Source organism: Ambystoma mexicanum, chromosome 4p (assembly GCF_040938575.1).
Source record: "Ambystoma mexicanum isolate Mex_15411 chromosome 4p, UKY_AmexF1_1, whole genome shotgun sequence".
NCBI lineage: Eukaryota > Metazoa > Chordata > Amphibia > Caudata > Ambystomatidae > Ambystoma > Ambystoma mexicanum.
In genome coordinates this window covers 123,259,470-123,274,735 of record NC_090927.1, presented here as the reverse complement: position 1 = coordinate 123,274,735, position 15,266 = coordinate 123,259,470, and the positions used below count along the sequence as shown (strand labels likewise).

At 47.5% G+C, this 15,266-nt stretch overlaps 1 protein-coding gene across 10 annotated transcripts in view; it reads left to right on the top strand.

Moving 5' to 3' along the window:
- The window catches only part of AGBL5 (AGBL carboxypeptidase 5), a 1,732,162-nt gene that overhangs the window by 687,302 nt on the left and 1,029,594 nt on the right, over positions 1–15,266 (top strand). For all 10 annotated transcript variants that reach the window (XM_069605526.1, XM_069605530.1, XM_069605525.1 and 7 more), the window contains one exon: positions 3,983–4,161. In XM_069605526.1, coding sequence (XP_069461627.1) covers positions 3,983–4,161 — 179 coding nt within the window. The remainder of the gene's footprint in view (positions 1–3,982; positions 4,162–15,266) is intronic.

Genomic DNA, 15,266 nt, shown 5'->3' with positions numbered 1-15,266 from the left:
AGCAATAGGATTGAAAGTGCTCTCGGATCACACGCCGGTTAAATTGACAATTCAAGCCCACAACCCTGATCCACCTCCACAACGCTGCTTGTACCTATATGATCCCATCCTGAATGAGATGCCGCTGACTGACTCCATTGCTTGGGCGATCCGGTACTTCTTTGTGGAAAACCCGGGAGAAGACACGTCCCCTGCCAACACCTGGGACGCCATGAAATCAGTAGCAAGGGGGGGGGAATTGATTGCAAAGGGGGCGGCATAACATAAACGCAAACAGCGGACCTGCATGGAACTAGAAGGGGAGGTCCAAAGGGCAGAGGCCCATCGTATATACAAGGGATGGTCCCACAAGGCCCAACGCGCCCTACAGACTGCCCGGAAGGAATTGGAAGCCCATCATGCGGAAGAAACAGCACACCTACTGGCCAAGTCTAAGCAAGGCTACTATGCCAAGAACAAGGCAAACAAATTCATAGTACAGAAATTGGCCACGACTAAGAGAAAGAACACCATATTGGGGCTCTGCGACCCACAAAGCCGAATCCATTACGCTGATGGGGACAAACTGCAACTGGCAGCAGCTCATCTTGCGTAAACCATGTCAGCAACACCCTGAGACAAGGCAGAAAAGATAAAATATTTGCAGGATGCTACCCTCCCACGGCTAAGGAGCCCGACAGAGAGAGGCTCGATGCCCCGATCACAGGTGAGGAGGTGGAGGCAGCCATTAAGTCTCTAAAACCTAGAGCCCCAGGCCCGATGGGTTCATGACAAGGTTTTATAAATTGTTCAGCCCCAGCTGGTGACCCCGCCAACGGCCCTCTTCAACTCATTTGGTGCCTCTGGTGCTATCACCGCATCCATGCAAGAATCCATAACCGTGCTTATACTTAATCCCGGCAAAGATCCCGGGGACAACACCTCATACAGGCCCATCTCTCTGCTAAACATTGATGCAAACATTTATTTTAAAATTCTGGCTAGCCGCATGGCCACAGTTTTGCCCTCTCTGGTTAACCCGGACCAAACAGAGTTCATAATGCATGGATCAACCGGAGACAGCATTCGTAGAGCCCTAAATCTAGTAGATATAGCAACCCGAGACTCACATAAATTGGCCCTCCTGGCGCTGGACGCCACCAAGGCCTTTGACAAGGTAGATTGGACTTTCCTTCAACTTACCTTAGAAGCTTTCCACTTGGGTCCGCACTTTCGTAAGTTGGTCCTGTCCAATTACACGTCCCCACGAACCCTTCTCCGGGTCAATTACAACCTTTCAGACCTGATTCCCTTGACCTGCAGGACTAGACAAGGATGCCCACTGTCCCCCCTCTTGTTTGCCCTGGTAATGGAGTCTTTTGCTCAGCGGATTCGAATCGACCCACGCATCGAAGGCCTCCCTACCAGCACGGTCCAGCACAAGATCTCACTTTATGCAGATGATGTCCTGTTATCTATAACAAACATCCGCCCCTCCCCGATTACAGCCCTCCAGGAACTCTGTAGGCTTGGGAGGGTATCGGGATTCGCTGTTATATATGAAAAATCCACAGCCCTGGGAATAGACTTGGACGCTGAGGAACGGGAATCCCTTAGGCCCCTATGCCCGATCCACTGGAGTGAGAAATCTATCCCATACTTGGGGGTCCAGATTCCGGCTCATCCTAAAGATATATACTCCGTGAACTTTCCCCCACTCTTTGAAGAACTGGAGAGGGACCTTGAACAATGGACCTCACAGGAGATCTCTCTCGTTGGGCGTATCACTGCCTGCAAGAAGAATTTTCTGCCACAATTTCTCTACGCCTGTTCCTCCCTACCAACTTCGATCCCACATCCCCTCTGGAGTATGCAGAGGAAAATGTTTGGGTTCAGAGAAGGTCGAAGGGTGAGAATATCCCAGAAAGCCATGACACATAGTCCCCGATTGGGAGGCTTGGGGGTCCCCGACCTACACAAATACTATGTAGCCGCTCAATTGGGACGGGTTTCATGCCTGGAACGGGACCTCTGGGACCTCGAAGTGGCTGGAACTAGAGCAGTCCCGCCTCGCATTACCCCTCCGGTTCCTTCCACACATCCCATCCCTGCTGCGGAAGACCTGGGCAGGGATCCTGGTCTCTACCAAACACACTCTTAGCTTATGGCACTGGGCATTCAAATACAAGGGCATTCCACGTGGCATGACCCCTCTTTCCTCATTTTTTCACAATCCAGCCTTTCCTCCAGAGCCCTATCCCAGACACTTTAGGAACTGGGTTGCGGGAGGGCCGGAGTCCCTGGGACAATTATACGAGAATGGCCAGCCCCGATCTTTTGAACAATGCAAAGTGGCCTTTCATCAAACTGAAGCGGATAGGTTCTCTTATACCCAACTTCGACATTGGTGTTCGCACCCCCAGATCCGACAGGCAGCCACAAGGGCCACTGCTCCCCTAGAACTCACTCTGAGGGACCTCCCACATTTAGGGAAAAACTCCTCTCTACAAACTGCTGCAGGATGACATCCTTACCACCAGACTTCCCTATATGGCACAATGGGAGTAGGATCTCGGACATCCTCTTGAAGACCAAACCTGGGTCGACATAGGGTCTAGGACCCATTCCTCTTCCTTTTGCGTTACCAATCGGGAATGTGCGCACAAACTCCTCTTGCGATGGTACTATATCCCACTCCCCCAACTTGCTTGCACAGGTTCAACCAATCCCTTGATCCTCAATGTTGGCACAAATGTGGTCAACCTAGCACATACTTCCATATGTCCTGCCCCGTTTTACAAGCCTTCTGGAACCAGTGTATCTCTACTATAGAAGACATCACTCAGGTGACTATCCCTAAAGAGCCAGAGAATATCCTATTAGTTGTGCTGTGTGTGTAGTGTGTGTGTGTGTGCGGCACTGTTGGCAACAAACAAGCTCTCTCAATCAGTACTCAAAATTATCAAGGGAATTCAGACTGGTACCTGCAAACAAGAATGTAGCAGTAACCCTAGAAATTCAACATTTATAAATATAAAAAAATACTCTAGATCTTCATCAAGACAATGGGCCTCATTACACGGACGGCGGTAAACATGGTGCTATTAGCGTCATGGTTGCTGCCGGTATTTTACCGATTCCGCCTTGGTGAATGGGGGAATTACCGCCCCATTCCAAGGTTGGCGGGGCGGTAATTCCCCATTCACCAAGGCCCTTCCCCATTCCCATTTGAGCCCCCACAGGGCTCAATGGGAATGGGGAAGGAGCAAATAACGGTACCGCTATTAGCTGTACCGTTATTTGCTCTGAAGTCCCTCAGCGGGTCCCTTCCTTAACGTGTGGTCTGGCCACATGTTAAGGACGGGACCCGCTGAGGGACCTCGTAGCATGGCGCTAAGGGATTACCGGCACCAGTGCCCTTACCGGTGCCGGTGATCCCTTAGCGCCATCCGTGTAATGAGGCCCAATGCCTTTAAAAGTGTTTTTTTTTTCTCAATTTTGGGGCCATATATTGATGTTGAACCAAGGACCTGTGGACATGAATAAGATTTGACTACATTTTGAATGAGGCAGTCTAACTTGAAAAAGTTGGTGGGATAACACATTTTACATAATTACAATGCATTCCAATTTCAAATCCTTTTCATGAATTTATTTTTGGTGTTTGTTTTGTTAATTTTTATTTTTAGATTCACTATTTCGGTTAAATTAGGAAATGAGGAAGCACATACGTTGGGTATAATCTGCCCTAACACTGTCAGACGGCTGTTCATACTATTTAGCTGTGAATTTGAAACGGGAGCTATCATTAAAATTCCAACTATATAGATTCCCAGGTATTATTTGAAATACTATTAATACTACAGGTACACATTGTAAGTGCATTTATGTATTCAGTTTGGTAGCAATAGATTGAAATGTGAATAAAAAGCAGTGTTCCCATGTTTTCTCCTGACATTAATATCATCACTGAGATACACTAACCCTTTTTTTAACGCAACAGGTGTTTTTCCTCAGCAGCCGAGTCCATCCAGGCGAGACACCTTCCAGCTTCGTCTTTAATGGTTTCCTAGAGTTCATACTGCGCCAGGACGATCCCCGAGCTCAGATGCTGAGGCGCATGTTTGTCTTTAATCTGATCCCCATGCTGAATCCCGATGGTGTGCTGAGGGGGCATTATCGGTAAGTGTCACCCATGTGTATTCTGAAATGTCTTTGCTGTTGGTAAATGTTGCTGCATGCTGTAAGAATGCATCAATTTGAGAATATTTGTGCTACTAAGCTTTTAACAAGCATGCCATGATTTATAAACTTGTGTTATAATGTCATCTTCATACCAAGATCAGTGGTCTAACCTTTAAAATAATCTTAGCTATGATCATTTTATGGAAGAGTTGACTGATACCGATCAGATTTTGAGCTGTGCTCAAACCTCTGTTTAAGGATACATATTTAAAGTGTGTGGGCATGAGCTGATTCCAAACTAGGAGGTAAGTATGCAGGTCCCTTTCGATAAGAATAGTAAAGTAGTAACTTCATATGGAAGTCCGATCTTCAATCGCAGTAAGTAGTTCAGTTAAGTATGGCTTGGGAGAGCATCCACCAGCAGTGGGTTCAGCCCAGCCTTAAGCCTCATTGTCGCATGACCTACGTTCCAGATCACATCAGGCAGTTAGAATCAGGCAGAGTCTTTTTGGTCTGATTTTACTGGAATTTGGAACAATAAAGATGTTGCATATAGTGGTAAATGAACAAGTGTTAGGCAGACACCTGTGCAGTTCCCTTTGGGAACACTGCAAAAGATTTAGGACTACAGGTGTTAGCAGTAAACCCACTTGGTAGCAGTCTGTACCACCCAGATTTACCTGGTAGCTGTGGCTGAGCAGTCAGACTTCCCTCAAGAAGAGTTAGGCAGTATGCAAAGTATACACAATAGGCACTCAGACACAATAGCACAAGCAAACACTGACCAGAGCTTTGGTATCAAAGTATATAATTATTTATTTTAAAACACACTGTTTAAAACACTCCAGCACTCTTATTTGTAAAACACTCTAAACACAGTTACTATTATGATATATACAACCCATATTCCTTATCAGACAAGTCTGGGGTAACACCACGTATTTCCAGACAGAGGTGAGCGCTTAACTATAGATGGCACTCCAATAAGTTCATGAAAAAGGGAGGGAAAAAGGCAGAATATGTGACGATACACGACTCTAAGTTTTAGGAACACTTTTAGCAAGGCAGAAGAGCAGAAGTCACTTGTGAGCCAAAGTCCATAGGCTGGGCCCACTCTTAGAGAGAGCAGAGCACAAATGCGCCCAAGATCACACAGTTACACTGGGCTTTGAAAGTCTTGCAGAGAGTTCGAAAAGAGTCTTACAGAGGCTCAGAAAAGTTTAGCCAGGGTGTCCCAAGCTAACCCAGGTTCGAAAGCCGGGGGCTGAATCTACCCCGTACAGTCGGTGACAAGGGAAGCCAGGCGGAACACGGTATCTTAAGTGGGAAGGATCCTCCAGCGGTGGCAGTTGTTCCTGGCAGCGGGTGCAAGTCTCGGCGTAGTCCAGGGGAAGAGAAGATCTCGACTTGGAGGAAAGATGAAGGTTGTTGCACTGCCAGGGAAGAAACCAGCCGCAGAGTTTTCCGGTTAAAGGTATTACCCTTTATTTTGCGGTTGTGGTAAAATGTGGTATTCCGGTTGCCGGGGTGCTTGGCACAGGCAAGGCGGCCACGAGATGCGTCGGGAAGGCGAAAAGACGGTGAAACTGGTTATCCCCACCAGTCAAAGGAAGAAGACTCTCCGGCGGGAGATCTCCTCTGTCGTTGGGAAAAGTGGTGAGACGGTTCAGCAGGGCTCCACCGGTGGTGTCGTTGTAGCAGGTCGGCTCAGATTCTTCCTCGTCGGATTCTTAGGTCCTGTGGCGACTTCTGAAGTTCCAGTCCCCAAAGCCCTGCTTTTATGCAGAAAACCCCCATTCACTCAGCCTAGCTGTCACTCAAACATGCTAAGTGGTGAGCCGGCCGGCTCACCACTTGGGCCAATCAGGACGGAGTGCGACTTGAGTTGCCTAGGCAACTCAGTCCACGGTGCCTAAATCCCCCTCCACCCCTCCTAAGTAACCCAGACAGAGTGGCACCACTTTGGAGGGCTTCTGTGGAGAAGCCTGCCAAAAAAGTGGAACAAAGGGCTCGACTTGGGTTGGAGTCACAGAAGAGAACACAAACACCATTTTAGAACCGAGTTTTGGCAAAAAATACCAACCGGAGAATTAATAATAAATAAATAAACCGGCGGTTTGTTCGAGGCTATCGTAATTAAATAAATAAAGATAGTAGCCTCGAACAATGGGAAAATCCCATAGAGAAATATTCGCGGTTAAATATAAAAAGTAGTATCCACTGCCACCAGCCAAAACTCGATCAGGGGGGACGGAGGCGTGCCCCCTCGACTAACAGACCCTGGGGCAATCGAATTGCCCCGGCCAGTACGTCCACTATATGATGGTTTGTACTGGTTCTGTTCAGAAATCAAGACTAGTAAAGTCAATGGTGACTTTACATGCCCTGGGAGACAGTAGTCAGTCCCAGGGTATGGAGTCTATACTGGGGGGTCACTATGACACCTCTGGGTTACTGCACTGAGGGTGCTGTGTAACACATCACAAAAACACATGAAGCCCTATGGTGTAAAAGACCCCATAGCCCATTAAACACATCTATAGTCAAAGGAACACACTCAAATCATGTCCAAGAGTGAGGGTAAAAAAGAGTCTCACTCTTGGCGGGAGAAAAAAAATAAACCCCAAAAATCCAACAAAGCTGCTGGGGGACTCACTAGGTTAGGAAATTCAGCCTAAACAGAGAATTCTCCCTAACAACAAGTAGGGTTTATCGGTCTGTTTGAAACTTGTGGAGGTTGAAAAAAGCGTTGCTACAGATGCTGATCTGGGATACACTTGCGATAAACTGAATCATGGAACTGTTTCTGTGCAACACAGCAGTGTTCCTGTACTTCACAACCAGCCTACCTCTTTAATTAAGCCACACTGCTCTGCAATAGCTATCACTTTAGAAAGTTTGGCATTTCCTTTGGTTGGAAACCCTCTAATGGTTTTACCGGAGGACTGTGGAAAAATCGCCCAAACAAATGAGAGTTTAGTTAGACCTTTGTAGGAAATGCCCGTGCAGGTCGTCTAGGTTGGCTTCCCAGTACCCCACTGCAGCAGTGCTTCTAAAAAGAAAACTCCCAACATTTCTAAATTCAGAGGCATCAGTCAAACCTAGTCATTGAGAAACATGGAACTATGTGGTATGCAAAGTGTTGGTTCCATGATTTAGTGTATCCCAGGTTATACCTCATAGTTACCACTAGTGAATACACTACACTGGTATACTGAAAACTATACACATAAAATGACACATAGAATATCTGAAAGGGTAAATAAGTATTTTGAGTTAAACATAAAACAGTTCATGTATAAAAACATTAATGGGCCATAGACAGACGGTGGCCAATTCTTCTTTTTTTAAATGTTTTTAATTACTTTTACTTATTGGCAAAAGTTTACAGTACACACATTCAGGCAGTCATTACATTGTATACTCATAGACATATTTCACATTTACATTTGTTAGCTGTGTGGTGTGTTACAGTTTCGAGAGATTGCAGTCCGTGTATGTAGCGTGGGTTAGTTTGGTGTACCATCTGTGTAAAGTTCATTTGAGCCAGGATTGCTTTCAGGTTGGTGGAGAAGGTAGGTGTGGAATTCAGTCCATACATTTTTCGGGCGAGAATGTATAGACAGTGAGTTTATATATTCCTCCTCACTTATTTGAGTCCAGGTAAGTGAATTCAACCACATCACAAAAGTCAGGGGGGAGGGACGTTTCCAACACTGGAGAAAAATCTTTTTCACCACCATACAGCTTACATTCAGAAAAGTTAAAGTTAACATTTTCTTATTTCTAATATCTTCCCACACCCCAAACAGGACCCCAGATGGATCTGGACCAATAGTAGGGCCCGCAATCTCGGAGTGTGCTTGCAAGATCTCTTTCCAAAAGTCGTGGAGATTGGTGCATGTCCAAAACATGCGTGTGGTCAGCCTCTATGGCATGGCATCGCGGGCAAGTATGAATTGAGTGTCGGGTGAACCTATTGAGTCTGTGGGGTGTGTAATATGATCTATTTAGAAGTGTGTACTGCATGCAGCGGAACAGGAAATGAGGGGATACCTTGCGTGTATGAGAGCACATGTTTGTTTATTTATTTGTTTGGTAATGCGCACCAAGCCCATAGGTAGACGGGCGCAACAGAAACAAGAATTCTTAAAACTTAGTTGCAGTGCAAAGGTAGCAATACATAGAGCAGTGATTGCAATGGGAGGCAGGTACAAGGTAAAAGATACATTAAATACAAAACAGTGGTCTTGGTAGGTCAAGGAAACATTATCAATAGTGTCAATATAAACACGCCTACATTTACACTATGTGCAAAGTTTACCAAGCTATGGTGTGGTCTGGTGGAAACAAAGGATCGTGTAGGGGCTGGAGAGGTGGAGGTTTAGTTCTTCAGTTAGGTGTCATTAGTGTGTAGCCAATTAAGTATCCTGTGTCTGAATTTAGGGTAGGGTTGTACTAGTCTGAGGTCGACTGGTAGTTTGTTCCAGCATTGTGCAGCTTTGACAGGGAAGCTGGTTCCTTCTGCTGTCGAGCGTTTGAACCTAGGAACCTCCAACATAAATGAGTTGGCGGATCTCGTAGGGCGGGTAGCTGTTCTCCTAGTGATTTTATCCATTAGGCAAGGAGGTGCTAAATTATTCAGGCATTTGGAGGTGAGGGATGCTGTTTTGAGGAGAATTCTGTCCGTTATTTTCAGCCAGTTAACCTCTTTCCTGAATTTGGTAATATGCTCTCTGTAGGGGATGTTCAGTGCTGCTGTCAGGGTGTTATTCTGCAGTCTTTGAATTTTGTCTGTAATATATGTATTGGCTCCTGAGTACAGGGCATTACAGTAATCTAATCTTGACATAATAAGAGCATTGGCTAGTATGGTACAACTCGCTCTCGAGAGGTAAGGTCTGGAGGCTCTGATAAGTTTGCAGGTGTACGTTGTGGATAGGGCAAGGGAATTGCTTTTTGAGAGTAAGAGAGGAGTCCAAATAGAATCCTAAAGTTTTAACTACAGAAATCACCTTGATTGGGTTGTTATCAATGTTGAAGGATGTGTAGTTTGGGCTGAGTTTTTGGATATTGACTTCAGAGCCAAAGATTAGTAACTCAGTTTTTTCGTCATTCAGGCAGAGGCCATGGGATGCCATCCATGCCTGAATGAGGATGTATATTTTGTTCACCAGGGCAGAGTCTGCCTCGGAAGTTGCCCAAAAGGGGTATGAGGATCTGTGTCTCATCTGCATAATTAGTGTAGGTGACACCCAGTCTATCCAACTTGTCAAACAAAGGTTTGGTGAAGATATTATATATAGTAGGGGATACGCAGGAACCTTGTGGGACCCGCAGGTTATTTTGATAGGGTCGGCATAGGCTGAAGTAGAGAAGACTCTCATCGTCCAGTTGGCTAAGAAGGATTGGACCCAAGTTGTAGCATCATTGGTGAAGTTGCCGGCCGATTGGAGGTGGTTGCATAACACTGCATTGTCCACCAAGTCAAACGCTGCTGACAGGTCCAGTAGGAGTAGCAAAGCTATTTTTCGCATTGTCCTTTAATTCTTCAATTTGAGTCTTAAGGTCTAGCAGCGCTGTTTCGGTGCCATGGAGAGGGCGGAAGCCCGACTGTCGTGAGCCAAGTAAGTGGTTGGCTTCCAGATAGTCCTGAATTTGTATGTAAGCAGCTCTATCTAAGATTTTAAGAAGAAATGGCACAGTGGTGATGGGTCTGTAATTGGTGGGGATAGAGGGGCCCAGAGTTTGTTTTAATAATGGTAGAACCCAAGATTCTTTAAGGTTGGCTGGTACTGTGTTAGTTTTAAATGAGGAATTTATCAACTTGGAGATAAACGGGGCGAGGTCTCTCTCTGCGTCCTTTATTATCTGTGCTGGGCACGTGTCGCCTTTATAGTTAGAAGGTTTGAGAGAGAGTATTATTTTTCCGAAGGGATTGTGTCCTCCGACGCATTCTTTATCTTTGATAATACGTTTCCAGCTTGCTGGCCTCGGAAGTTTTTTCAGTAGAGGGCGCTGCGCGTCGACGTCCGCCGAGTCGATGTCCTTCGACGGCCACCGTATTGGCGTCGACGTCATCATGCCCATAAATAGCCACGCGCTGTGTCCGTTGCTCAGTTCCGTTTTTCCGTGCTTCGTGGGGCCTTGGAACGTCGTTGCTCAGTTCAGTCAGGATAACTAACTATTTCTACTCGAATATTCCTTATCGTTCTTGATGGCTTCTTCATCAGAACCGACGACGCCGCGATCCGGCTTCAAGAAATGTCGAGACTGCGGTAAAAAAATGTCAATAACGGATCCACACAGGATCTGCTTATGGTGCTTGGGATCCGAGCACCATTGTTCGGAGTGTGAGGACTGCATGTCCACGAGGCATTCGTCTCCTCGCCGTCGAAAACATTCCCATTCTAGATCTCAAAGCAGCTCCCACCATTCGTCGAGATCAAGACACTCAAAAAAGAGACGTCAAAGGTCCCATTCCTCGTCGTCTTCTGTGTCCCCAGAAAGGGTCTCCTGTCCCACTAAACACAGTTCTCACGCTGAGTGGAAGGAATTCAGAAAGAAAATGTTAAGCGTCTTCGAGAACGTGGCCTCGACCCCCTCGAAGACAGCTGAGGGTGATACCCCGGCTGAAAAACCCAAAAAATCAAAACGCTGCGAGTCGCAGCACTCAGCGAAAAATTCCACCCGAGAGCGCCATGAGCCATCGGGTAAGAAGGCACCATCTTCGACGCCTTCGTCGAGGATTCCCTCGACGCACGGATAGGCGCCATCAACGACGTTGTCGAAGGGTTCCTCGACGAATCGGTCGATCGACTCGACGCCATCGTCGACACCGACGAGGGGACCAAGGCCACTCCACAGCCAACGGTGATTTCAAGGGCCTCCGGCACGACGCCGAGACCGTCGTCGATGCCCTTGAGTAGGATCCCGATCCTCGAGTTCTTCGAGACCCCTTCCAGTTTTTTCAACGCCGTTTTCGGCGCCTTCGAAGCATGTTACATTGGCGTCGCCGACATCAACGTTTTCTCGTCCAATAACGACGAGTTTGGCTCCTTCTGCCCTAGAGATGGGTTTTACTCCATTTCAGAGGTCAGAGTACCCTGGAATTTCTTCAATTTATGAAGAGGGGGTAGATTCTGACCAGGAAACATTTGGGTTACAGAGGACCACACTGCCTATTGCAAAGGATTTCACCTCTGAGGAAAGCAGGCTGAAGGACCTACAGGAGCCACTACATGAGGCAAGTCGGCTGGACACTTCCCCAGAAGTGGAATTTGTTAAGCCAGACCCAGGGGAACATGCCGAAACACCCTATAGAACCCTGATGGCAAGAATTATTGAATTTATGGGTTGGTCTGCGCCTTCACCGGTTTTTCAACAGGATGACCTAACAGATATATTAGACAAAGGCCCACAGGAGGACCCGGTGGTCCCCTTCCTTGCAGCCTTACAAAGGAAAATTGCATCTAATTGGGAAACTCCCGAAGTTATCCCTGCAGTCAATAAAAGATTGTCAACCAAGTATAGGGTAGCAGCTGCTGACCCTGAATACTTATCAAAACACCCGACTCCAGAGAGCCTGGTGGTTCAAGCGGCAACTTCATCTAGCAGTAGGACCGCTTACCCTACTGTCACACAGGATAGAGATGACAAGAGGTACGACTCCATGGCGAAGAAAGTTTTCTCTGCCTGTAGTATGGTGTTGAAGTCCATCAACGCCACCTGTACGCTCGCCAGGTTCAGTCACACACTATGGGCGTGTGCTTCATTAGCGGCTGACTGCATACCCGAAGGAGAGGAAAAGGAAGCCTTCCTTAACATTATTAAAGATGGCAAGGATGCCATGTGCGAATCACTTCAAACTGGCATCGATTCCGCTGACAGTATCAGCAGGGCCATGGCGGCAAGTACAACAATCCGCAGGCATGCGTGGTTGCGAAAGTCGGGCTTGCCTCCAGATGTACAGGCCAGACTTTTGAATATGCCCTTTGACGGCTCTTCATTATTTGGGAAAAAGGCTGATGACAGTCTGGAAAAGCAGCAGCAAAATCTTTAGGAGCTGCTATCCGCCAACCTTCTTTTCACCCCTCAGGAACCTGTAGAGGAGGAAAGTCCTTTCGCTATTCCGCATTCGGAAAAGGCAGAGGACAGCCGTCTCAAAGAGGCCAAAGGAGATCCACCCGAGGTGGACGGGTCAAAAGTACTAAGACCGCAGCAGCAGCAGGTGCCTCTTTACCCTCGGCATCTGCATCAGCTGCCGCCAAACCACTCTGAGGCCTTTCCACACAATACACCTGTAGGGGGCAGGTTAACTCACCATCTGACGGAATGGCAGGCTATAACGTCAGATGCTTGGGCATTGGAAACAGTTGCCCAAGGTTACTGCCTACCCTTTCTATACATTCCTCAGAGTCATCCACCGGGGAGCAGCTCTCTAAAAGTTCCAGATCCGCTCCTCTTGCAGGAGATTATAGACCTGCTAGAGAAAGGTGCCATAGAACCGGTACCTGTAGCGGACAGGAACAAGGGCTGGTACTCCCCCTACTTTCTCATACCAAAGAAGGACTGAGGACTGAGACCCATCCTGGACTTACGAGAATTAAACAAGTTCCTCAGGAAGGACAAGTTCAAGATGGTAACTCTCTCTCAGATCCTTCAGGCCCTCCAGCTCCAGGACTGGCTGGTATCTCTGGACCTTCAGGATGCTTATTTCCATGTGCCAATCCATCTCAAACACAGGAAATACCTGAGGTTCGCAATTGGTGACTCTCAGTATCAATTTCGAGTTCTGCCATTTGGGCTGACCTCCGCCCCGAGGGTCTTCACCAAGCTGATGCGGTAGTGGCGGCGAGTCTAAGGAGGGAAGGGATCCACGTCTACCCCTAACTGGACGACTGGTTGATCAGGGCTGTATCTTCGGAACAGGCCCAGGCTCAGCTAGATTGTCTGCCACTTCCTTCACAGACTGGGCTTCTCCCTCAATTTAAAGAAGTCACAGATGATACCATCACGGAGACTCCAGTTCATTGGAGCGGTCCTGGACACTTCCTGGGAAAAGCCTCGCCACCAGAGGTGAGGGCTCAAGATATTCTACAGATGGTCACCAAGTTTCAAGATGCCCAACATCTCCCAGCCTTCGACTTTTTGAGGTTGCTAGGCCTCATGGCATCCTGCATCTTGCTTGTGCCAGAGGCTCGCCTGAGAATAAGATCTCTTCAGTGGGCACTGAGGTCAGTGGTCGCAATTCTCAGGGAGAATGACAGATCTCCTCCGGATTCCGGACAAGGTAGCCCGCGACCTTCAATGGTGGGCCTATCCAGAGAACATCTTGAAAGGAGAACTGTTTTGGCAACCATGGCCGGAGATAACAGTAGTCACAGACGCCTCACTCATGGGGTGGGGAGCCCATGCCAACGACTTGACCATCAGCGGTCGTTGGTCTCCATCAGTCCAGACTACACATCAACCTATTAGAGCTGAGAGCAATCAGACTAGTGCTGAAAGCTTTCCTGCCATCAGTACAGGGGAGAAATGTCCTGATAATGATGGACAACACGGTGGCCATGCACTACCTCAACAAAAGAGGAGGCATAGGATCACTGCCACTGTGCAGAGAGGCGATGCAGCTCTGGTTTTGGGCAATCCAAGAAGGAATCTCTCTATCGGCTGTCCACGTAGCCGGAGAGAAGAACTTGACAGCGGACGCTCTGAGCAGGCAGAGCAGTCTCCCACGAGTGGGAGCTAGCTCAGGAAGTCCTTCAAGAGATCGTCACCCTTTGGGGAACCCCTCAGGTGGATCTGTTCGCCACAAGCAACAACAAGAGTGCGATCTGTTCTGTTCAAGGGAATTTCCCCCCAGAGGCGCTCTAGGAGATGCGTTCGTAGTGGACTGGGAGTTTCCACTCCTTTACGCGTTCCTTCCAGTCCCTGTTATTCCTCAAATGATCAGGAGGTTGAGAAGATTCCGGAAGACCATGATCCTAATTGCCCCGGATTGGGCCAGGAGCATGTGGTAACCGGACCTTCTAGATATGTCCATCTGTCCTCCAATCCGTCTTCCACTCAAAGAGAATCTTCTCTCGCAGAAGGGAGGTCAGGTTCTCCATCCAGACACCAGAACCCTCAACCTTCACGCTTGGCTTCTGAAAGGTTGAGGTACAAAGATTGAGATCTCCCTGATGACGTCATGGAGGTGTTGCTTTCGGCCAGAAGACCGGCAACAAAGTCTTTATACCGCTACCGTTGGAACAAATTTTGCAGCTGGTGTAGGGAAGAGAATATCGACCCTTTTTCATGTGGTACACCAACGGTGTTATCGTTTCTACTCTACTTGGCAAACTCAGGCCTTCAAGTGGGCACTGTAAAAGGCTATTTCGCAGCGCTTTCTATCTTCAAGCGCACTGCGGAGGAACCATCGTATTTCAAACTTCCTCTAGTGGTACAATTTCTCAAGGGACTAACTAATGTTTACCCTCCAAAACCATTCTAGGTTCCCTTATGGGACTTAAATTTAGTCTTAAACTTCTTAATGGGCACTCCATTCGAACCACTTCACTCTTGTGCGCTGAGATTTCTCACGCTTAAAACTGTCCTATTGGTAGCACTAACATCTGCCAGGAGGGTGAGCGAGCTACAAGCGCTCTCCTGTAAACCCCCACATACAATCTTCCACAAGGACAAAGTTGTCCTACAGGTGAAGCCTAATTTCAATCATATTCCCCTCTGTGCATGTTGTGCTCTACCATAATCTGCCATTGGTTCAATGACCAATGCGAAAAGAATGGGGAGAATGGGCATCCCTGTCGGGGGCCTTTGCTCAGCGTGAAGGGGGGCCAATCTTTGGGAGTTGACTAATACATTTGCTGTGGGACATGTGTATAATAGTTTAATGTACCTAATTGCTTCTGTACCTATGCCCATCTTGTCCAGGACCTCCCACATATATTGCCAAGAGACCATGTCAACGGCTTTTGTGCATCCTGCGTGACAGCCACTGCTTCCGTCTTTTGGTCAATTCTGGACATTACATTAAAGAGTCTTCTAATGTTTAGGGATTTTGACCTTCCGGGAAAAAATCCTCCTTGGTCTTTGTGTAT